Source organism: Podarcis tiliguerta (genome assembly GCF_965153285.1).
Source record: "Podarcis tiliguerta genome assembly, chromosome: 5".
NCBI classification, from domain to species: domain Eukaryota; kingdom Metazoa; phylum Chordata; class Lepidosauria; order Squamata; family Lacertidae; genus Podarcis; species Podarcis tiliguerta.
In genome coordinates this window covers 90,715,357-90,739,037 of record NC_139538.1, presented here as the reverse complement: position 1 = coordinate 90,739,037, position 23,681 = coordinate 90,715,357, and the positions used below count along the sequence as shown (strand labels likewise).

Genomic DNA, 23,681 nt, shown 5'->3' with positions numbered 1-23,681 from the left:
GCACACCCTACCCACCCCACTGAAGGCTTCCAGGTGTAAATATGTGTGAAAAAAATCATATTTCTTTTCTTCCTTTTCTTTTTTAAAAATATTTTTGTTTGATTTTACAAGTACAGTACAGACGAAATTAATTCGTTCTGCGAGTTTTTTCGTCTTGTGAATTTTTTCGTCTTGCGAAGCACCAATGTGTATTGACAGTTTCCCATAGGAACGCATTGGCAGTTTTAAAAAAAAAGGCACAAGACGTTTTCGTCTTGCGAAGCAAGCCCATAGGGAAATCCGTCTTGTGAAGCAACTCAGAAAACGAAAAACTCTTTCGTCTTGCGAGTTTTTCGTCTTCCGAGGCATTCGTCTTGCGAGGTACCACTGTATAAAATTACAACAATACAACCATATACATCCACATTTAAAGATTCCTCCTAATCTCTGGACCTCTCACCTTCCTTCCCTCCGTGGGCCCTATTATTAACCTTTTCTGCTGCATCTTTCGCAACATATGAACAACTTGCATATAAACACAGACTCGCCATGGACAAATTCAATGATATTTAGAATCCATTCTTACAAATGCTGTAATAGGTTAAAATCTGGTCAAGTACAAAAAACAACCTTGTAAGATATACCGTTTTGGGTTTCCCCCCACTTTTATTTTCTTTTTCTCTTTTTTGTTGGTGTCTCACCATGTCTGCCACACATATAGTTATCTCCTTTTTGAACTTTCAATAAAGGTGTTTTAAAACAACAACAACAACCTTTTCAACTGCATCTTTTTCAATAATCCATATTTTATATAACTCCATTATCTCCATAGTACTTGCTACATTACAAGTGTTATTGCAATCCTGCCATTGTTTTCATCTTCTTACAGTGGTCTCTTATTATAAATTATAATTTTTTCCCATTCTTTATGAAAGTTTTGGTCTCCTTGGTTCCTGAGCTTTCCGGTCAGTTTCGCCATTTCGACATAGTCCAACAATTTAATTTGCCATTCTTCTCTGGAAGGGGCATTATCTTCTTTCCATCTCTGGGCTTAATAACATCTGGGCGGCTGCTGTCACATACATAAAAAGTCTTTTCTGCTCCCTTGGAATATCCGAACCTATAATTCCTAATAAAAATCATATTTCTAAGACAGTGCAGACTCCAGTGTGCCTTGCTTTTCCAACAGAAAGACAACTTGTGTTCCTGAGATTTGTCTTTTCCGCTATGCCATGAGTTTAAACACTATTTTGTGCTCATTCCCAGGTGGTGCAGCTATGCAGACAAGGAACGGATAACTGGCAAATGTTTCTGAGGATCTTGTTCCAGGCCACATATAAAGATAATGGCCACATGGTGTATTGTTTTCATTTATTATTCTCTGTGGCCTGACTCCATATAAGGCTGCTTCCATCGTTTCCAATACGCAGCAGCCTAAGCAAGATGTTATCAGAGTGTGGTGGAGACACAACCGGCCCACCAGCCACAATGGGAGAAAAGTGTTCGGTGCCAAAGATGCTGCTGGAGCAAAGGAGTGGAGCAAAGGAAGGTCCCAAGCTGGGAATCTGATGTTTTAGGCCAAGGGTGACTGATCTGTTCTCTGCCCTGCTTCCCGGTAAAATGTAACACTTCACCTAAGAACAGAAATGGCAGTCTGAGACAAGGCAGCACTGTGTGCTTGGTCCTTGTCGTATTCCATACAGCTGTGGTTCTAGTACAAGCAGTCTTTGTTTTTATTGCCAATGGAAGAAGTAAATTTGTTGTTTAGTTGTGTCCAACTCTTCGTGACCCCATGGACCAGAGCACGCCAGGCACTCCTGTCTTCCACTGCCTCCCACAGTTTAGTCAAACTCATGCTGGTAGCTTCGAGAACACCATCCAACCATCTCATCCTCTGTCGTCCCCTTCTCCTCGTGCCCTCCATCTTTCCCAACATCAGGGTCTTTTCCAGGGAGTCTTCTCATGAGGTGGCCAAAGTATTGGAGCCTCAGCTTCACGATCTGTCCTTCCAGGGAGCACTCAGGGCTGATTTCCTTTGGAATGGATCAGTTTGATCTTATGCAGTCCATGGGACTCTCAAGAGTCTCCTCCAGCACCATAATTCAAAAGCATCAATTCTTCGGCGATCAGCCTTCTTTATGGTCCAGCTCTCACTTCCACACATCACTACTGGGAAAACCATAGCTTTTACTATACGGACCTTTGTTGGCAAGGTGATGTCTCTGCTTTTTAAGATGCTGTCTAGGTTTATCATTGCTTTTCTCCCAAGAAGCAGGCGTCTTTTAATTCCGTGGCTGCTGTCACCATCTGCAGTGATCATGGAGCTCAAGAAAGTAAAATCTCTCACAAGAAGTAAATACATACATGCGAAGGAGCACTTGTTTCACTTGCTTTAAATAAAGAAAAGAAATAATTTGCAGCTATGGAGTTCTCTACATGCAAACTGATTTAGCTGTGCTTCTTGCAATGCAGATGGTTGGGTTAGATTGCCCATTCTACAATAGCTGGTTTGGGGAAGTGACCTTTTAAAAATGTTCACAGACTCTAAACACAACATATCCTATAGCTTCACTTTACCCTTTCCCCTGGATATTAAACAGTGAAGATTTACTACATGAAATGAGATCAGAATGTCTCTCGCAGTTATGAGGGTCTGCGTCAAGTCTACAGTGAAATGGTATTGATTTTAAGGTAACATGGCGCCCTCTGCTGTATCTTCACTGTGGTTAAAAAAATAAATCTGGCGGAAAGCATACTGGGAAAGCCATGTCTCAAAAAGTAAATGTTAAGCAGAATTCTGGTGGACTTTAGGAGACAGAAGAGCAATGTCCAGCCACTTTTGATTGATGGGGTCTGTGTGGAGAGGGTAACAACGTTCAGATTTTTGGGCATTGAATTACAAGAGGATCTGTCCTGGAGTGTTAACACAAGGGGGCTTGTGAAGAAGGCGCAGCAGAGACTGTACTTTTTGAGAATACTAAGGAAAAACCATCTTCCGCAGAAACTGCTGCTTGCCTTCTATCACTGTGCCATTGAGAGCGTGCTCACTTATGGCTTATGTGTGTGGTACGGAAGCTGTACTACCCAGGACAGGATGGGGCTGTGCAGGGTTGTTAAGGCAGCAGAGAGCATTGTTGGCTGCCCACTCTCCACCTTAGAGCAGATTTATGTCACAAGGTGCCATAGGAAGGCACTGGACATAGTAAAAGATCCATCGCATCCTGGTCACTGTCTCTTCGAGCTCTTGCCGTCGGGACGGAGATACAGGACGATGAAGACAAGAACGAGCCGTCTTAAGAACAGCTTCTTCTCCAGAGCGATCTCGGCCCTGAATGGGAAGCCCGGACTTTGAAAGTCATCTAATCTCCCTTGCTGTATTATACTGTATTGTTTAATTAGTGTTTTTATGGAGCAGTCAAGTAATTTCGTTGTCCCCGAAGGGGGCAATGACAATAAAGATATTATTATTATTATTATTATTATTATTATTATTATTATTAATTCACATTCAGTTAAGGAGGGGTTGCTTCCTGGTTAAATGTACCCCTAGTACACAAACACTCGTATTCTGAAGCCAAAGTTTAACAGAAAGCCACATTGAGAAATGATATTCTTACACGCCACCCCTGTCTCCACAGCGGTGCGAGATTCCAGGGTTCCCAGTTCCATATGAGGTGCAGCAGAGACTGTGGTGTGCTTATGATATATGGCTTTATTTACACATATATACAATCTTCGTCTAGATGGGGGGAGTGCAGAGCAGCCACTGCTTAAGAGGGCCTAGCCTTCTTCCACTGTTAACCCAGTGAAAACTGCTTCCTCCAGCTACATCATCCAGACTTCAAATCCGAAACCACCTTGTTTTTGCCCACCAACACACAGCTGGAGAAGGGGCCCTATCCCTTCTTGGCCTGGCAGCCTTCATCCTCTGACGTTTTCCTTGATGGGCCATTGCAGTGGCGTAGCGTGGGTTGTCAGCACCCGGGGCAAGGCAAGTAATTTGCGCCCCCCCCCTCCGCTGCACTGTCCCTCCCCCAGATAGTCCCTCGCTCTCTCTCCGTACCGCACCACACTGCACGCCTGGCACCCCCCCCTCCACATTGGGCGGCGACCCGGCGGCTCGGATCGGATTCGCACAGCCAGCACTGCAGTGAGAGAGAGTGAGTGACCCAGGTAGGGGCAGAGAGCTGCGAGTGCGAGCGCCCCCCCCCAAGATGTTGCGCCCGGTGCGGCCGGCCCCTCCTGCACCCCCCACGCTACGCCACTGGGCCATTGCCAGTCTTGGTCTCCTTTTAATGGCCCATCTTAGTGGTTATGCCAGGGGTCAGCAACCTTTTCCAGCTGTGGGCCAGACCACCGTCCCTCAGACCATGTGGTGGGCCGGACTATATATTTTTTTTGGGGGGGTGAATGAACGAATTCCTATGCCCCACAAATAACCCAGAGATGCATTTTAAATAAAAGCACACATTCGACTCATGTAAAAACACGCTGATTCCCGGACCATCCGTGGGCTGGATTGAGATAAAGCAAGATGAGCACCGCAACCCCAGAGTCGGTCACAACTGGACCTAATGGTCAGGGGTCCCTTTACCTTTACCTTTTACTAAGATGGCCAGCTGACAGCAGTGACCAGTGACCCTACCAGAAATGCTTTCAAGTAACAAAATTTATACACTTTATTATTATCTCTCTCCCTTTCACTCTCTCCCCCCCCCCCCCACACCGCCTTGAAAAGCAAGTCCCTACCCTGTCTGCGGAAACTGACTGTCCTGGATAACAGTTTATGGGGAGTGATCTCTATGAACCCTGTGAAGCACGCCCAAAATTTGAAATGGTCAGAAACTATGTACATGAAGTGCAGTGAAACCATAAGAAGAGCCTTATCAGGATCAGGCCAATCAGGTCTAGTCCAGCATCCTGTTCTCATAGAGGCCAACCAGATGTAACCTGTAACCTGAGTGCCTAACCCAAACCTTAACACTAAGAAAAAGTTTAACCCTAACCTCTAATACATAACTCTAACCCCTCACCTTAATTCCTAACCCTAAACCAGGGGTCAGCAAAGTTTTTCAGCAGGGGGCCGGTCCACTGTCCCTGAGACCTTGTGGGGGAACGGACTATATTTTGGAAAAAAATATATGAACGAATTCCTTTGCCCCACAAATAACCCAGAGATGCATTTTAAATAAAAGCACACATTCTACTCATGTAAAAACACACTGATTCCTGGACCATCTGCAGGCCGGATTTAGAAGGCGATTGGGCCGGGGCCGGCCCCTAGGCCTTAGTTTGCCTAAAGGTAAAGGGTAAAGGGACCCCTGACCATTAGGTCCAGTCGTGACCAACTCTGGGGTTGCGGCGCTCATCTCGCTTTATTTGCCGTGGGAGCCGGCGTGCAGCTTCCGGGTCATGTGGCCAGCATGACTAAGCCGCTTCTGGTGAACCAGAGCAGCGCACGGAAACGCCCTTTACCTTCCCGCTGGAGCGGTACCTATTTGTCTACTTGCACTTTGACGTGGTTTCAAACTGCTAGGTTGGCAGGAGCAGGGACCAAGCAATGGGAGCTCACCCCACCGTGGGGATTCGAACCGCCGACCTTCTGATCGGCAAGTCCTAGGCTCAGTGGTTTAACCCACAGCGCCACCTGCGTCCCTTTTAGTTTGCCTACCCATGCCCTAAACCTACCCCCAAATCCTCATGCTAGCCTGTTCCCCAACCCAACCTATAATCCTGACCATAACCCCAACTCTAAACCTAGTCTTAAACCTAACATGAACCACAGTCCTCAGCCCCAGCCACAAACCTTAATCCAAAACCACAACCCTACGCTTAACCCAAGTATATAAACCTAACCACTAACCCTAACTCTATTCCCTAGCACTAAGCCTATCCTGTAGCCCCTTAAACCTAACACATAACTAACCCTAAGCTTAAATCTAACCCTAATAATAATAAGAATAATTTATTTCTACCCCACCCATCTGGCTGGGTTTCCCCAGCCACTCTGGGTGGCTTCCAACCGATTATTAACACGTAAACCTAACCTCAAACCTATTGGATTGTTTTTCTTTTCTCTCCCCCCCCCCCCCCACTTTCTCTTCATTTTCTTTCTTTCTAGTAGGATTCTGGAACACTGCCCAATTCTTGCGTGAGCATATGGTAGAATGAGATCTCCATTAATGGAGAAATTGGCCTACTGGGCAGAGAGCAATAGGGCACCACTTCTTAGCTTGCAGTGCTCCTCATGCCCTTTCCAAAGGCCACCAAGACCCTGAGTGCCAGGAACTGTCCTCCGACCCCCCTGGCCTTCTGGTCAGCCTGTGGCCTGTTTGGCAGGACCTGCCTCAGGTTGTCCAAGAAAGATTTTCTTCTCCATCAACCAATGTCTCAATTGGGAGGATGTTTTCTGTGGCGAGCAAGATAGTAGCACCCCACCGAAGCAGTTTGCTTCCAAATCCCGTATCCCCATGTGTGTGGGGGGGGGGGGGACAAGGAAGTTGCGGCCATTTTGGATTTCCTAATGCAAGCCAGTTGGATTTCCAAAGATTCCCCCCTCCTCCAGATCGCAATCTGGGGGTCAGATTGGGTCTGAAGATTCTTGGGTTGGGTTTGAGCTACATTGTTGAATTGGGCCCTAGAAATTGATGTAGCAGTTCTATCTATAACTGATGTTCTGTTGTATAGATTGTTGTTTGACAGTTCAAACGGTCTTAATATGAGAAGTGTTATTTTGATGCTTTAATGTAATTGTTGAAAACACCTGAGGATCTTACCTGATGAGGTATGGTTTCCAAATGGATGAAATGAATAAAAATGGCAGGCCAGTGATGTTTTGGAGGAGTTGGCTGGTGCTGCGTGATCTAGCAAGCCAATGTCAGCCAGCAGCCAAACAAGAGAATTATGGTTTGTTACGGCATTCAGACCATAGTATTTCTCTCTCTCCACACATAAACATGTGATAATAGCTAGCCTAGTTATTTTGTCACGGGGCCATTATTCTTATCCCTGAGAAAGTCACGCCTCTTATTTTGTACACCAACGAGGATGCTGGCATTGTATTTTATTCTCTGCCTTTCCTGTCTGGTTTTTTTGTTTTGTTTTCTCAAGTGTGCATTAAATATGTTTGCAAATAACACACCATAAATGTCAAAAATCCCAGCAAAATAATTCAGAGGAATACAGTGCATATAAATACATGTCAAAGAACACATTCTAATTCTTAAAGGTAGTGGCCTTTACTTTTTTTTTTTTAATAGATATACATGTCTGATAATTGAAGTACATACGGTTGAGAAATGTTTCTGCCACCAGGTGGCACTGCAGTAGTCCATAATAAAAAGGCTGTTTTCTATCTAGCAACTCAGTTTAGCAAAAACATTTCAACAAAATATTACAACTATTCTGAAAAATAAGGAATATTAACAGGAATAGGTGGTGTTAACCAAGTGTATCCTATATTTAAATTATCTAAATTATTGTCCCAGAGAACCGTCTCACACGCAGTTATCCGGGTCACATTCTTTTTCTTCATTCAGCTCTGGGCAGGGTATTCCATTATTGGCCGGCTGGAGACGTATATACCGAGTTCGTCTTTTAGTTCCTAAATGTCCACACGTGCCTCTGCAGAGGCCCCAAGAAGACCACAGCGATGTCTCACAATCCAGGGGAGTTTCTGAAATATACAGGAAATGGATAAAGGAATAGGAGTCTGCTTCAGACCCAGGAGCCAAGTGGGCATGAACCATATCAAGCATCCTGCCCCATGCTTGTCCCTCAAGGCCAGGAGAAGGCGATGAAAGCTTCCTGCTTTCCCTCAGCTATGGTATGCTGTTGATGTAAACAAAAATTGCCCTTTTCCCTTATGGGGTATCCAAGACCTCCAAAGAAGGAGACTCCACCACACTCCTTGGCAGCAAATTCCACTGTCGAACAGCTCTTACTGTCAGGAAGTTCTTCCTAATGTTTAGGTGGAATCTTCTTTCTTGTAGTTTGGATCCATTGCTCCGTGTCCGCTTCTCTGGAGCAGCAGAAAACAACCTTTCTCCCTCCTCTATGTGACATCCTTTTATATATTTGAACATGGCTATCATATCACCCCTTAACCTCCTCTTCTCCAGGCTAAACATGCCCAGCTCCCTTAGCCTCATAAGCCATCGTTTCCAGGCCTTTGACCATTTTGGTTGCCCTCCTCTGGACACGTTCCAGTTTGTCAGTGTCCTTATTGAACTGTGGTGCCCAGAACTGGACACAGTACTCCAGGTGAGGTCTGACCAGGCTCTGTGGTTTAGACATCCCGAAACACTTACTAGCTGAGGGTAAAAGAACCTTCTCAGATGGACCAGGGGTGTTTGGGAGAGGACCTCTGCCCTAAGGTATGAATGAAGCAGCAGTCTGCACAGTTTTTATCCAAAGTAAAGCAGAGGCACTAATGGTCACTCTTTCATCTAGTCAAATAATTTAACACACTCAGTGAGGGCTGGTTGCAGAAAAGCCATCCTTTCGCATGGCTGTGGTACCATTGCACAACCTGCACCTTTTAAAAATCAGCTTTGTGCTTTGTTGTGGCTGGTCATATGAATGTCCAGCGGGCAGTGGCAGCAATCTTCCAGCAGATTTGTGGCATCAGCATAAAGCACTTCATGTGATCTGCCTGATGAAATTCCACTCTAGCCAGTATAGTGGCACCTTGGTTCTCAAATGCCTTGGTTCTCAAACGCCTGGGTACTCAAACGCCAGAAACCTGGAAGTGTTCCAGTTTTCGAACATTTTTCGGAAGCCGAACGTCTTGGTTTTCGAACATTTCAGAAGTCAAATGGACTTCTGGAACGGATTAAGTTTGGCGCTTTTGTTATTGCTATTTATTTTGCGTTTTGGTTTTTGAGGCTTTTTTGGTTAATTTGTTTTTTGTGACTGTGGAACCCAGTTCAGCTACCATAGCTGTCAACGTTTTCCCTTTTTTTAAGGGAAATTCCCTTATTCCGAATAGGATTCCTCGCAAGAAAAGGGGAAAGTTGACAGCTATGCAGCTACTGATAGATTGACTATGTGACTGCGGAAGTGGATAAAAGCCCCCCATCCAAACAGAAAAAAAAAATAAAAATTATTTTTTATCATCAATAAAAAATAAAACAATAGAGTCTTATTTATTTTATAGTACAGTACATTGATTAGTGCTTCCATTTTATGGATCAATGGTTTTGTTAAGATAGTAAAATTCATGTTAAATTACTGTTTTAGGGGTTGTTTTTAAAAGCCTGGATTAATTCGTTTTGCATTATCTTTGGGAAAGCGTGCCTTGGTTTTGGAACGCTTTGGTTTAGGAACGGACTTCCAGAAGAGATTAAGTTTGAGACCCAAGGTACCACTGTATGCCTTTGGAAGTAAACTTCACTACCACTTGCAGAAGGGAAATTGTGTGGGAAACTGTAGTCAAGCATAACTAGCAAGCTGAGGGCTGGTTAATGCATGAAGGGGTTAAGGCCACAAAATTGCATTCCTAGGCTCAGCTGGGTAACATCCCTCACCTGGAAGAAAGTTAATTTCCCTCCTTTCTTTGTTCTTTTTTCACCATGTGAACTCACCAAGATAGCTCACTATAAGCTCAGACCACGTACTTAGAGCTATTTCACTATATTTTGTATCCCAAGATTTCTGCCTACTTGCCACTGCATGGAATAGCACATGAAACTGACCTTCAGTGTTTGTAAGTAAAGCATTCAAACTTATTAATGGTATGGTCTGTTCATTGTGAGAGGGATAGAAAGGGGAAATATCATAAGCATCTAGAACAGAATATTTAAAAGGTCTATTATTCCCTTGCTTAACTTTGCTGCATGATTCTGTGTCTTTAAAGTCTATTGGGAGATCTTTTTTTGCTGGAGAGTATGTTTAGCCTTAAGGGACGCGGGTGGCGCTGTGGGTTAAACCACAGAGCCTAGGACTTGCCAATCAGAAAGTCGGCAGTTCGAATCCCCGTGACGGGGTGAGCTCCCGTTGCTCGGTCCCAGCTCCTGCCAACCTAGCAGTTTGAAAGCACCTCAAAGTGCAAGTAGATAGATAGGTACCACTCCTGCGGGAAGGCAAACGGCATTTCCATGTGCTGCTCTGGTTCGCCAGAAGCGGCTTAGTCATGCTGGCCACATGACCCAGAAGCTGTACGCCGGCTCCCTCGGCCAATAAAGCGAGATGAGCGCCGCAACCCCAGAGTCGGTCACGACTGGACCTAATGGTCAGGGGTCCCTTTACCTTTACGTTTAGCCTTGCACTTTGGATCTAGGGATCTAGCCAATGCTTTTATTAATTATCCCACAGGGATTATCTATATAAATCTATTTTTGCCATTTCTCCATATGATCTCCCTGTGCATTCATTTTTTTCACATTACATACATACTTATAGCAAAACAGTCCACGTTATCAAAGTGTTAAACGCTTACCTGAAACAGAATCATCAATTTCATTCCTGATTGCAGTCACATTGGGCTGAGGAGGAGGAAATCCTAGTTTGCCTCTTTTCACTTTTATCATGGTTACTCGAGCGATAGGTGGCAATTTTTTAAGCTTGGGGTAATAAAACGAGTTTGCTGGGTGACTTGGAGAGGAAGAAGTGATCTGTGAATTGAAACACATATGCAAAAGATACCAATTTAGTATCACAAAGGGAATCTGCAGCAAAATGTTGCAGTGCGGGTTGCTCCTGCGCAGGGTTCCACCACTTCCATTTTCTGTACCATCACCATCCATCATAGTTCTGCACCCATTGAACACACTCAGTTCTTATTTTTCCCTAAAGGTTTCTTTTTGATCTTGGGGTTCCATCAAATCTGCTGGTGAATAGATGGCACGTTTGGGCTGTATAAGGACAAGCAGTCAGAGAACAATTAGTATAGCTCTCAGTGTATATTAGGAGAGTGCACTGGCTCTGGCCAAATATATGCCAGTCTTGTGGTCTGGGCAGCCCAAAACCTCTGTTATGTACTGAAGTTCTCACCCTGGGCCAGCAGGGGGATACTGTAGATAGTTATGCAAATAAGGGATCGAAAGTGACGTTCAGTGATTGGATAGTTTTAGGAAATTGTTACAGTTACGTTGTACTGGAGCTCTATATAAGCAGGCTGGCTGAACCCTTCAGTTCAGTTCTGTTCTGGCCTGTGAATAAACGAGAGCTGTTTGAAGAATCGCTGTGTCGTCTGATATGTTCACCCACAACGTAACAACCTCCATGCACACTGTCCAGGCTTGTGCCCCAAAGAATGAATGAATGAATGAATCTTTATTTGCATCAGCCATCAGCAGTAGCAATAAACCAAAGATACGATATACAAAGGATAGAAATAAAAAGTCAATTATATAAAATATATTTTGGGGTTTTGAATCAATAGTCAAATGGTGGATCTTACTCTGATTGTCCCAGCTAAAAACCTTGCCACCTTTGCTGTCACCTGCTCATCTTGATTTGCCAAGAGAAAGGACACTGTGGCAGTGGCTGGGAGACCCGGAATGGACAATAAAAGAGGGGTAATAATCTCATTCCTCAAGTCTTTATTAAGAGTGCAAGCCAGAAGGGCATGCGCCACCGATTCGGTATTGCCAACTCCACAGGGACATAAGCGTTTTCAATGTGGAATCTGTTGGAATCATCCCTCATGTACAGCCGAGGGCGATACATTCAATCTCGCGAGAGTAAAAGCGTTGCACCCCAGAGAGGTCACTTCGGTGTGTAGAAGGCAGCATTTACAAGTTCTAAGCTCAACTTAGATGCGGGTGGCGCTGTGGGTTAAACCACAGAGCCTCTCGGGCTTGCCAATCAGAAGGTTGGTGGTTTGAATCCCCACGACGGGGTGAGCTCCTGTTGCTTGGTCCCAGCTCCTGCCAACCTAGCAGTTCAAAAGCACGTCAAAGTGCAAGTAGATAAATAGGTACCACTCCGGCGGGAAGCTAAACGGCGTTTCCGTGCGCTGCTCTGGTTCGCCAGAAGCGGCTCAGTCATGCTGGCCACATGACCCGGAAGCTGTACGCCGGCTCCCTCGGCCAATAAAGCGAGATGAGCACCGCAACCCCAGAGTCGGTCATGACTGGACCTAATGGTCAGGGGTCCCTTTACCTTTACCTTAAGCTCAACTTGACTGGCATAAGTTATGAGCACTACAGGTTGCCTTCCATCAGTGAGAGAGATGATTGTGTTTCGCTGCCCTCATTAAGCCAGGCAGACCCTGGTCAACACAGTGCTGACCCACCACTGTCCACCTACTTCAGTGGGTTCTTGGGAGTTCAGAGTCTCCAGCGGGTTGATGACACCCGCAAAGGTGTGCCCTTTCATTGTCTCCTGAGACAGATGGATGCCCACAATCTCAACATGCCAACAAATACCAGTGAACCAAATTGTACCAATTCAAACTGAACCGGGATTCAGCCAGAGTGGATAGCAGGAGCCCAGGATGGCCCTGTGGCAGATTACATCCACCCAGGGTAATCCAGAACTATCAAAAGCAGGGGGCAAGGGGCAGTCGTAGGAGCTAGAATGCAACCCCCTACAGCTACTCATCTGTGCCTCTGTTGCAGCAAACACAGCTCCACAGTTCATGCCTCTATGTCAGTGGTGGCCAAACTTGGCCCTCCAGCTGATTTTGGACTACAATTCCCATCATCCCTAGCTAACAGGACCAGTGGTCAGGGATGATGGGAATTGTAGTCCCAAAACAGCTGGAGGGCCAAGTTTGGCCACCACTGCTCTATGTGAAGAAACAAGAATGCTCTTGTTTTGCAATAGGATTTCTGGGGATCTGTCATTTCTGGATCACAAGCTGGGTTCAGTTCTGGGATTGGCTGAATCTGGTTCAGACCAAATCTGGCCCAATCCAGATTTACAAATCAGGGTTATAAATCAGATCAGTCTGCACAGCCCTAGTGGTTTTATTGTGGTTTTATGATTGTTTTTTGTTTCTTGGTGCAATATTTGTGTGAAGCTTTGTGAAAGTGTTTCAATAAATATCTAAAACAGTTTTTAACCAATAGCAAAGCTGTACCTGAGGTTACACCTTCTCCGAAGTAGCCGGCAGCTATTGACAACGTTGCCTGCTTCTTTCCCATAGCAGGGCAATGTCTGAGTGGCCTTGTTCACACATCACAGTAAACCATATTAATGTCAACATGTCAATCTTAACCACTCTGTTCCTGCCTGCTAGAGTACAGGTGAAACAAACCATGCTTAGTGTGGTTCTGTCTGAACTGGGGATCATGGTTTGTTACACTCTGAACAAACCATGATCTGTAGTTAAAGTATGTTCTTGACTTATTGATCATGGTTTGTCTGAGCAACAATCCATGCTGTAACATTTCTCACCTGTAGGAGAACAGTCAGCAGAGTTAAAGGTTTTTCAAAAAGGCAAAAGTGCTAAGAAGAACACTATTAAGTACTGTATTTTTCGCTCTATAAGACACACCAGACGACAAGACGCACCTAGTTTTTGGAGGAGGAAAACAAGAAGAAAAAAATTCTGAATCTCAGAAGCCAGAACAGCAAGAGGGATCGCTACGCAGTGAAAGCAGCAATCCCTCTTGCTGTTCTGGCTTCTGGGATAGCTGCACAGCCTGCATTCGCTCCATAAGACGCACACACATTTCCCCTTACGTTTTAGGAGAGAAAAAGTGAGTCTTATAGAGCAAAAAATACGGTATGTGCATTCCAAGGCCATTAGTAAAGGGTTTGCACCTGCATAAACAAATTGATTTTTTTGGGGGGGGGGAGTGCCATGAATTTTAAGAATTCAAAAACACCAATAAGCTCCCCCTCACATTGTATCCTATGGATGGGTTGCATGTTACAGCCTAAGAATGGCTTTAGATGTGAAATTTTGCTGTTTCCCTAAAAACAGGTATCAATGTGCAGACCTCTGTGCGTGGCAGGGAGCACCATGTAGAAAGAAAGAAAAATTAATTGCACCTATTTGTTGCGGCAAAAAGCTCTTGCCTCTAGAATGCTCTTTTAAAAACAGTATTAAAGAAATGACAAAAGAGGGTTTGAGAGTTGGGATAGTGATCAACTTGTTATGGAGTCACAAAACACCCCATACTTTATGACATCACATTTGACTGGGAGCCGACATACACAGAGTTGTGTGCATCGCTTGATGCCCTCGATTGCTAACTCTTAAAATCAGGAGGTGGTGCTCTTGTGAAAGAGGCTTATGTGATTTGACCTCTATACAGATGTCCAATGAACGTCTCTTGTTGTCGTTGGCATCCCAGAGACAATGGAGTGCGCCTCTGGGGGTGAAGTCGAGCCACTGAAGATTCACAGCACTTGCTGTGGCTGCAGAGACCAGTGGTAACTCAAAACTGCTCCCTCCCGCTTTGTGTTTGCTGGATTAGTCTGCCAAAGTGACCTGCCTGAGCAGTGTGTATGGAGACAACATGACAACATCCCAAAGATATCCCTTAAGGCAGCGGAGGTTTAGAACTAGAGTTTTCCCTCTCCCAGATGAGTTACCTTCCCCTGTTGATGAGCCTCATCTGCCCCACACTTCCCTCTACAGCACATGCAGAAACTGTCTGAAATATAGACATCGTAGACAATGTGAGGGATGTGGGTGGTGCTGTGGGTTAAACCACTGAGCCTAGGGCTTGCCGATCAGAAGGTTGGCGGTTCGAATCCCCACGACGGGGTGAGCTCCCGTTGCTCGGTCCCTGCTCCTGCCAACCTAGCAGGTCGAAAGCACGTCAAAGTGCAAGTAGATAAATAGGTACCGCTCCGGCGGGAAGGTAAATGGCGTTTCTGTGCACTGCTCTGGTTCGCCAGAAGCGGCTTAGTCATGCTGGCCACATGACCCAGAAGCTGTATGCCAGCTCCCTTGGCCAATAAAGCGAGATGAGCGCCACAACCCCAGAGTCATCCGCAACTGGACCTAATGGTCAGGGGTCCCTTTACCTTTACCTTTAGACAATGTGAAGGACAGAGGAAACAAGCATGACCCCAACCTCCCTGCCTTAAGTCAAATCTGCGTAAAGCTCTTGTGTGTTTGGGGGATTTTTAAATTCTATTAACATGCATCTATAATGGAAAAGGTGGAACTGGGAAGGCAGGGGGAGAAGGCACCCCTGATTCCACCATCAAGGTCCTATAGAAAAATAATTGGGTGAAAAGCAGAGTCCCTGTATTAGGTTTCTATATAAATAATTTTTCAAAATATAAGCCAACAGTCAAATAATGCCAGCAAATTTAATTTCCATATTAGCTTTCTTTTCACTAGAATTCATTATTATGTAACTAAGTTGAATTAATTGAGTAAGTAGAATTAATTAGTGTAGATTAATCAATTAAACAATAATTTTGATTGGGTCGCTTCACACTTCTTTGACGGAACGTCCCCACTACAAAACAGTGCAGCAGAGCATGGTTCAATTGAAATGTGGAATAATAAAGTTAGGGCACAGCATATCCTTCTGTTTAAGAAATGAGTCAGACAACACTGAGTACAGGTGTGCTCAACATATAAAAAGGTAAAGGGACCCCTGACTATTAGGTCCAGTTGTGGCCGACTCTGGGGTTGCAGCGCTCATGTCGCTTTACTGGCCGAGGGAGCCGGCGTACAGCTTCCGGGTCATGTGGTCAGCATGACAAAGCTGCTTCTGGTGAACCAGAGCAGTGCACGGAAATACCGTTTACCTTCCCGCTGGAGCAGTACCTATTTATCTACTTGCACTTCATGCTTTCGAACTGCTGGGTTGGCAGGAGCCGGGACCGAGCAACGGGAGCTCACCCCATTGGGAGGATTCGAGCCGCCGACGTTCTGATCAGCAAGTCCTAGGCTCTGTGGTTTAACCCACAGCGCCACCCGTGTCCCTATGCTACCATCACAATTATGGCTGTGATATAAAATAATGATCACACTAATGTTGAATGGAATTGTGTGTTTGACCAGTCAAGGAATGGCTTAGAAACTTACCTCTGTGACAGGATCCTGTGGGATAGTGGCAAAATTGGGGGAGGAAAATGTGAAGCCGCTGTCAGTGCCAGCGTCATACGGGAAAAGATCCAAAGATACTTTCTGTTTCCAGTGGTCTTTTTCACACAGATTTAAACTGTCAATGCCCACGAACCAGTCAGGGCTGGGCACAATTCGCACTGCAATGGACACCTAGCAGTTAAAAAAAAGAAAAGGCTTACTTCAGAACCCAAATTAAGCACGTTAGATTAAGCCTCCTTATATTATTGCACCACAACGTCACATGTAAATAAACCAGTGTAACAGTAATATCATAACATACCCTCCAAAGTTTCTCCGATGGAAATAGGGGTGTCCTATTCAATAATCATAATACGTTGATTATTTATATGCCACCCATTAAACATTTTTTTAAAAAAAAAATCCCTATACAGGCTTCTAAAGGTTGTATCTTCTTGGCTCAGGAGTCGCGTAACTCCATACCCTCCAACATTTCTCTGATGAAAATAGGGATGTCCTAAGGAAAAGCGGGACATTCTGGGATCGAATCAGAACCCAGGACGCCTTCTGTAGATCCAGGACTGTCACTGGAAAATAGGGGCACTTGGAGAGTCTGTCATAATCCTGTTTTAGAAATAATCTACTTTATTTATTTTTATTGATTATGGCACAATACGGCCCTTTCCCACACTTGGCGGCCTCTTGAGCAAAATATATTAAACTCTGCAGCGCTTATATAAGAGACTCTTCTTCAAATAGTTTCAGTCATGCACAGATTGGGCTGTGTACAAAGCTATTTGTGCAGGCGTGGAGCAGACTTCTAATGCGATGGGACGTTGCCTTCCTCTCCTCCTCTTGAGGCATCTGATCAAGATCTGTATTATGAGCCATCTGTTTTAGCCATCTGTTTTGGAGTGAAGGGGCAATAGAGCAATAGGGCAAAAAGGGCAAAAGGTGATCTGGTAATTAAGGTGCCTTGTCAGGCAAATGTAAGATATATGGCTACTTGTCTGCCATTTGTGGATAGAAGGAAATATAGCTCTTTGTCTCCCATAAAAGGTAATAGGAAATGGGTGTATCTTTTATGATTGGTTCTAGCAAACAGCCAATAGGAATTTCTACCAGGCTGATTGGACAGAGGCAGCCAAAGGAGGAGCAAGAGGGCTGGGCTGAGGAAATATAAGTGCTGGCCACCAGGGCTGGGGTGTGCAGAGCTTTGGTAACCATATACCCCTGTGCCTATCATTTATTTGTCTGACAAATAAATTATTATTTTAATTTCTCTATTGCTGCGTTGAAAATTTCATTCCAGCTAAGCGTTAACCACAAGCAGGATGCTACACTCTCGGCAGTCTCCGCTCCACCCTCAAAATCTGAAGTGGGTGAAAAGACGAAGGTGACGTCTGCTCATGCAATTCCACTCATGCTTCCAAGAGCTGCAACCTTTGATTGACGAATCAGTTAGATGCCTCAATTGATCCTCAGGCCTATTCGGAGGGGGGGCAGCTGGATACACTTGTGATAGGCCTTGGAGGGCTAAGTTGGTTGGGGGGCCCCTGCCAAACTTAAGCTGTCATGCCAAGAACGCCCTGTCAGTGGTAGACCTTGGCGTTTCAAATTTCAGCAGCATCCCGTGCAAGGCCTCTTGCGCTCCATTCTGAATTGTAGTTGTGGCACCCCCACGGCTCTAAAAAGTGAAGGTAAAGGACCCCTGAACGGTTAAGTCCGGTCAAAGGCGACTATGGGGTTGCGGCGCTTATCTCGCTTTCAGGCCGAGGAAGCCGGTGTTTGCCCACAGACAGCTTTCCAGGTCATGGGGTCAGCAGGACTAAACTGCTTCTGGCGCAACGGGACACCGTGACGGAAACCAGGGCACATAGAAATGCCATTTGCCTTCCCGCCGCAGTGGTACCTATTTATCTACTTGCACTGGTATGCTTTCAGACTGCTAGGTTGGCAGGAGCTGGGACCAAGTAATGGGAGCTCGCCCCGTTGCGGGGATTCGAACTGCCAGCCTTCTGATCAGCAAGCCCAAGAGGCTCAGTGGTTTAGACCACAGCGCCACCCCTAGCATGACCAGTCTGGTTGCACTTTCCTAAATCTTCCACTGGACCCCTACCTCCCAGCTGACTGGGGACTTTATGTGCTGCAAGACTTTGATAGTAAAATCTGAACCAGCGTTACTGCATACTAGCAGATTAGGATCTGATTAGGCGCTGCAGCTGCTTTTTTTGTTTGAGTTTATAACTTTATTCTAACAAGACTCTCGCCCCGGGCATCACACAAGCTCTGCATGGGCCTGTTGACACCCCAATTCATTGGCCAACACGGTCTTTTCTTTTCTTTTTAAGCCTGTATTTAGATGTAACTACTTATATTTTTAAAAAAACCATACGAAGGTGGCAGGAACCATCTTAAAAGAGGCATTCCCCCTGCGGACAGACACACAACGACATGCCTCTCTTCAAAGGTGCTTGCTGTGACGTACACATCTAAAATTTAAGGATGCCCGGTTATTGAAAACCATTGTTTTACTTGCATGCAATTTTGGGCGGGAGGAAGCAACTGACTGAATAACACACTCGTTTTAAGTAACTGACTTCCATTTCTTTAATCGGGTGATGGCTCTTTTTTTTTTTTTTTACAAAAAAATAGGCCAATGAGCATTTTCCCTACTTACCAGCGGGTGTCTTGGGTGGACCTCCAAGTCTGCGGCCGTTTGCCCCGTGCCAGTGGAAATGGCAGGAGCGGAGAATATTCCGTGAATGCTTTGGATTTTTTCCCCAGCTGCTTCTATTTCCTTCATTAATGCCCAGGGTTCACCTCTTTCGGCAAAGTCACGCATCCCGTTGCTGGCAAACTCGTTCATTTTCCACATGTTGTAGTCAGAGTTATGGGCAGCGCCTGTGGAAGAGAAGACATTGCAGGAGTCTGGTTTAGATTTGCTTAATAATATACTGTATGCTGTTCTTCTCCTCTCTTTCTGAAGTGGAACAAGCTATGTTTAAAGAAGTAAGGTATGCTGTTTACTTTAGCTGCAGCAAAATTGGAAACAGAAGCTAGCCGGAGAAACCAGCCCCACATTGTATAACACTGAGCTTGCTGATAGTGCATGTTTGGTCTCTCAGTCATAGGAACTTAGACGTAACTTGATTACAAAAAAAATAAATAAATTAAGAAAAGATGGTACGGTTTTTAGAGAGTTAGCTTGCCTTTAGTAACTGCACGAGCTTGACTTACCCAGAAGTGACGACCATTGTGCTGGAGGCCTGTACAGAGGGTATTGCTTAGGGAAAGATGCCTGGCTCCACTTTCCTGTGAAAATAATGGTGTACCTTGCAAGTTCTTTTGCTGTGCAAACAGAGTCTTCCTCAAGAGGCAAACAATTAACAAAGCTCAGAACAGTGAAGAGCAATGCTATGATGATTCTATAGGAGCTGGAGACAGCAGTCAAGTTTTCCATTTCCTTGCCGGGCAGAAAACCCTCCACGTTCGTCTCTGTGGGTTAAATAAATGAAAGCTTGATGCAGTTAGACTCTGAGCATGCAGGAAGTCAACTGCCAAAACTCTGCTGCATTCAAGAATCATAAGACTTTCAAATAAGTTGAAGTTGTAACAGTACCCCCAAACAAATGTTTCCGATTGGGAAATGAAACATGTTTCTGGCGACGTGTTTTTTTCAAGATCCGTTTACAGTTTTGCTTTTTCAGTCTTATTGGAATCACATCTTGGCCCAATTACGTTAGCAATTGTTTCAGTGCGTATGGTATATATGTTTTAAAATATTTAGTTGCACGTCATTTTGCCCAGAGACATACTTCCTTTGAAAATTGAGTTTAAAAACGGCTTCATGGCACACAACACTGTAGGTCGGAGTTAGTACATGCAAATTTAAGGCATAATCTAGCTGCTAGGTCCCATAATGCAGAAATTAGGAGGGGGGGGCACATTTTACAAGGTATTAGATAATAAAACACCAAACTATGATTGTTTTAAACAATAACTTTTAATATTATTTTAAAAACTTCTTTACTTTAAGAATTGGACAGAATTAAAAACAGCAGCTAAGATAGCAGGAATGTACATTAGTAATACATACAAATATTTCACACTTACTGGGTGGTGTTTCCTGTGAAGCGCTGGGAAGTTAAGAGCCCTTGCTTGTTCTTGCAGCTGAGCAGTTCTGCCACAGAAAAGGAAGAAACCAGAGTGCTTGCTGCTATTTATGCCAGAAGTTAGGTCCCTTTGGTCCAAGGCTGATTGCAACCTTTAGACTAGATGAGCTGGATTCATCTTGTCCTTGTTTGAAACGTTTTCACTGTTTCATGAGAATTAATAATATTAAAAAAACCCTATTAAAATTGTGGTGCTGAACAGATAAAACAAGATTTTAGAGAACCTTACGTTATTGCCATCAGTTCAAGGTTTCTGAAGACTGTACATTTCTTTGTTCTTGCTTTCGTGCCCCGGAGCTAAGGACAAACTGCTTCCAAGACAAAACCTTTCTCGTGGAAGAGTTTTAGATGAGAAGCACATTTTTGTAAGTTTTATTGGTTGACAGATGGCTTTTTCAAGTCTTGACTGAAAGCACTCCCCTCTAATTCACCCATATGCGCACGTCTCAGCTGGAAGAAGAAAACCAAAGGTGCCTAAGGAAAATATTGTCGCTACAAATATGCTTTAGGAAAGCAATTATACTTTGTGTACATTTTAATTGCTGTACACTATCTGGAGAAGATCTACAAGACATCCTTGTTTGACAAGGAGCCACTAGGATGCCCCTCTGGAAAAAGTGTCACAGTTGTCATGTTTCAAATAAACCTGTAACAGAAAAAATAGTAAATTATATATAAACTTTTACTATAACTTACCTTCATTAAAAAGGGACGCGGGTGGTGCTGTGGGTTAAACCACAGAGCCTAGGACTTGCCGATCAGAAGGTTGGCGGTTCGAATCCCTGTGACGGGGTGAGCTCCCGTTGCTCGGTCCCAGCTCCTGCCAACCTAGCAGTTCGAAAGCATGTCAAAGTGCAAGTAGATAAATAGGTACCACTCCAGTGGGAAGGTAAACGGCGTTTCCGTGCGCTGCTCTGGTTCTCCAGAAGCGGCTTAGTCCTGCTGGCCACATGACCCGGAAGCTATACGTCGGCTCCCTCGGCCAATAAAGCGAGATGAGCGCTGCAACCCCAGAGTCAGCCACAACTGGACCTAATGGTCAGGGGTCCCTTTACCTTATCAATATTTATCCAAATTTTTAATCCTTCTAAATTATCCATACTTTTCATTACTTTAGAAGTGTGGTTAAAATCCTGCTAATGTTTTAACCTTCTTACAGTGGTCTCGTAAACAAATTGTAAACTTTCCCCGTTCCTTATTCAAGTTCTTGTCTTCTTGATTTCTGAGCTTCCCAGTTAATTTTGCCATTTTGGCATAGTCCATCAGCTTGGCTTGGCATTCTTCTCTGGTTGGGGTAGTTTCTTCCTTCCATCTCTGGGCTAGTAGCATCTGTGCAGGTGTTGTCGCATACATAAGTGTCAGGGAACTGCCATCGGAGCTGGAGGCGGAGAGAAGGCTCCAGAGGGATGCCGGAGAGGGTCCCAGTAGGGAGAGAGGCAGCCCATCCGCTGGGGAAGGAAATCAGCGTAACACCAGTGGAGAAGGGGGGCAGATGGGGGAATCGGAGAGGTGGCTCCAGGACTCCTCGCCGGAGACCAGCGGAGAGGGCACGAGTACTCCGCTGCCCACACCCTCCCTGCGCAGAAGACTTCCCCGCAGGGAGAGTAGGAGAAGACTGGGCGTCAAACGGCTTTTATGCTGGAAAAGGTTCAAGAAACGCCCACTGACGGATTCTGCCAGCGACTGAGGCAGCCACGAAACTTGAGGCTGTCCAGACAGAAAGGGTTCAACCAGGTAACCTAGCCAGGAGTGGCGGCAACTTACGCACGAGCAACCAATAGAACCATTACAATAAGCAATCTTTTATGGTCCTTTGGTAGCTTGGTACCTATAATTCCTAGTAAAAGAAGCTTCTGGTTTTTTAACAAAAGTTATTTTAAGCATTTTTTTCATTTTATTATATACCATCTCTCAGAATTTTTGAGTTACCGGTACTTTAGTTTACTTTACTTTAGTTGTTGTTGTTGTTTAGTCGTTTAGTTGTGTCCGACTCTTCGTGACCCCCTGGACTAGAGCACGCCAGGCACTCCTGTCTTCCACTGCCTCCCGCAGTTTGGTCAAACTCATGCTGGTCAAACTCTTTATTTGTCAGTTTGGTCAAACTCATTATTATTTAGTTACTTTATGTTAAAATGTACCTTTCTTTTTCTTTATATTTCCAGCAAATATTTGAACTTGTTCTGTACATTTTTGCTAACTTGTCAGGTGTCAGATACCACCTACACATCATTTTCATGTAATTTTCTTTCAGTGGACAACATGCTGTGAATTCCGGTGCTGTTTTCCATAGCCTCTCTCAATCTGCCATTTCTATATTATTTCCCAAGTCTTTTGCCCATTGTATCATTACAGATTTAAGCTGTTCATCTTTTGTATGCCACTCCAAGAGCAAATTATACATTTTCAACAGACTTTATGCATTCTTCTTCTATGGTTGCTACCTTTGGGTAACATAACTTTTGGGTTGCGAACGCAGAAGTGCTCAATTGCGCCACCCCTGTGCGCAGAAGGGTGCCTCCGGTTATGAAGATTTCGGGATACGGCCGGGCCTCCGGAATGGATCCCGTTCGTAACTGGAGGTACCACTGTATAAGAGAACAAGGGTGAGTTCGTGGTGAGTTCTAGCACCTCTTTTTCTAGAAAAATAACACTGCTTGTGTCCCTGTGGCTTATACACATCAGACTGACCAATGCAGGAACAGAATGTTAGGCCATATAAGCAGTTATCAATGAAGTGAATATGCTAACCAACTCAGAAAAGAAGGGAAGGTTTAGATTCAACTGGGGTGCTCCCTCGTGAAAGAGGGGAAAGATGGAGGCAACTAAAGCAGACCCATTTGTTATAATATCTTATGCCCCAAAGCAGGACTGTCCCCTCTAAGACTCGGTTTTTGAACAGAAGGTCTCTGTTCTCTACCCCCTGTCATGAAACCATAGATTGCAGCAGACAATTATTCCAATACACCATATAAAACTAAATAAATCCACACAGTATTGAATGTGTTGCTGTAATCAGCCCGTAAAAAGCATACTTTTCTTCTTCTTCTGCAGTGATTTCAATTACCGACTTGGGGGGGGGGGGAGAAAGGTTCTTGAATTTTGAGGGGAGCTAGATTTTTTTTAAAAAAAAATATATTTTATTGAAAGTTTTCAATAGAAGGGGAAAAGGTGAAGTCACTGTGCTTCTTATAAATGCAGTCTCAGAGTCAGAGTCTCCTAACAAAAACTATGTTGGTTTCCTCATTGAAAAATACTGTGGAAAAATTCAGCCAGTCCAGTTAATCAAACCTCTGCATCATTTCATTGTGGGTTTGGGTGGCTGGGGGCAGATGTAATCTGAACCATGTGTTTCATGTCCTTCATGAGCATCATCCCGTCCCAGACTCTCACACACAACATAATCCAAAATATTGGTCTGTTTTTAAAACGCTGCAGTCCTTTCTGCCTCTTGCAGCAACTGCCCTTGGCAACGTTTCATCTCCATGTGTCCATTTAAAGCTCTGCAAGAAGGATCTGTTGCTGTGTTGCAATGTTTTTCCCCCCACGGGTCTGCCTTGATCTGCGTCATTCACACAACGATT

The 23,681-nt window shown here is 44.6% G+C and overlaps 1 protein-coding gene across 3 annotated transcripts in view; it reads right to left on the bottom strand.

Moving 5' to 3' along the window:
• The window catches only part of SPON2 (spondin 2), a 179,667-nt gene extending 159,300 nt beyond the window's left edge, over positions 1 to 20,367 (bottom strand). The window contains exons 1-6 of one of the 3 annotated variants that reach the window (XR_014511380.1): positions 20,042 to 20,367; positions 19,166 to 19,423; positions 18,606 to 18,829; positions 15,926 to 16,117; positions 10,418 to 10,592; positions 7,343 to 7,654 (exon numbers count right to left, since the gene is read on the bottom strand). Coding sequence is in view for 2 of the 3 variants with exons in the window: in XM_083440929.1 (XP_083297055.1) it covers positions 7,476 to 7,654; positions 10,418 to 10,592; positions 15,926 to 16,117; positions 18,606 to 18,829; positions 19,166 to 19,388 (993 nt within the window). In the remaining variant the exon portion in view is untranslated. Of the gene's footprint in view, positions 1 to 7,192; positions 7,655 to 10,417; positions 10,593 to 15,925; positions 16,118 to 18,605; positions 18,830 to 19,165; positions 19,441 to 20,041 lie in introns of those variants that run through there. The other 2 variants (XM_083440929.1, XM_083440930.1) reach the window with 2 other exon arrangements.
• Positions 20,368 to 23,681: the final 3,314 nt, after the last annotated feature.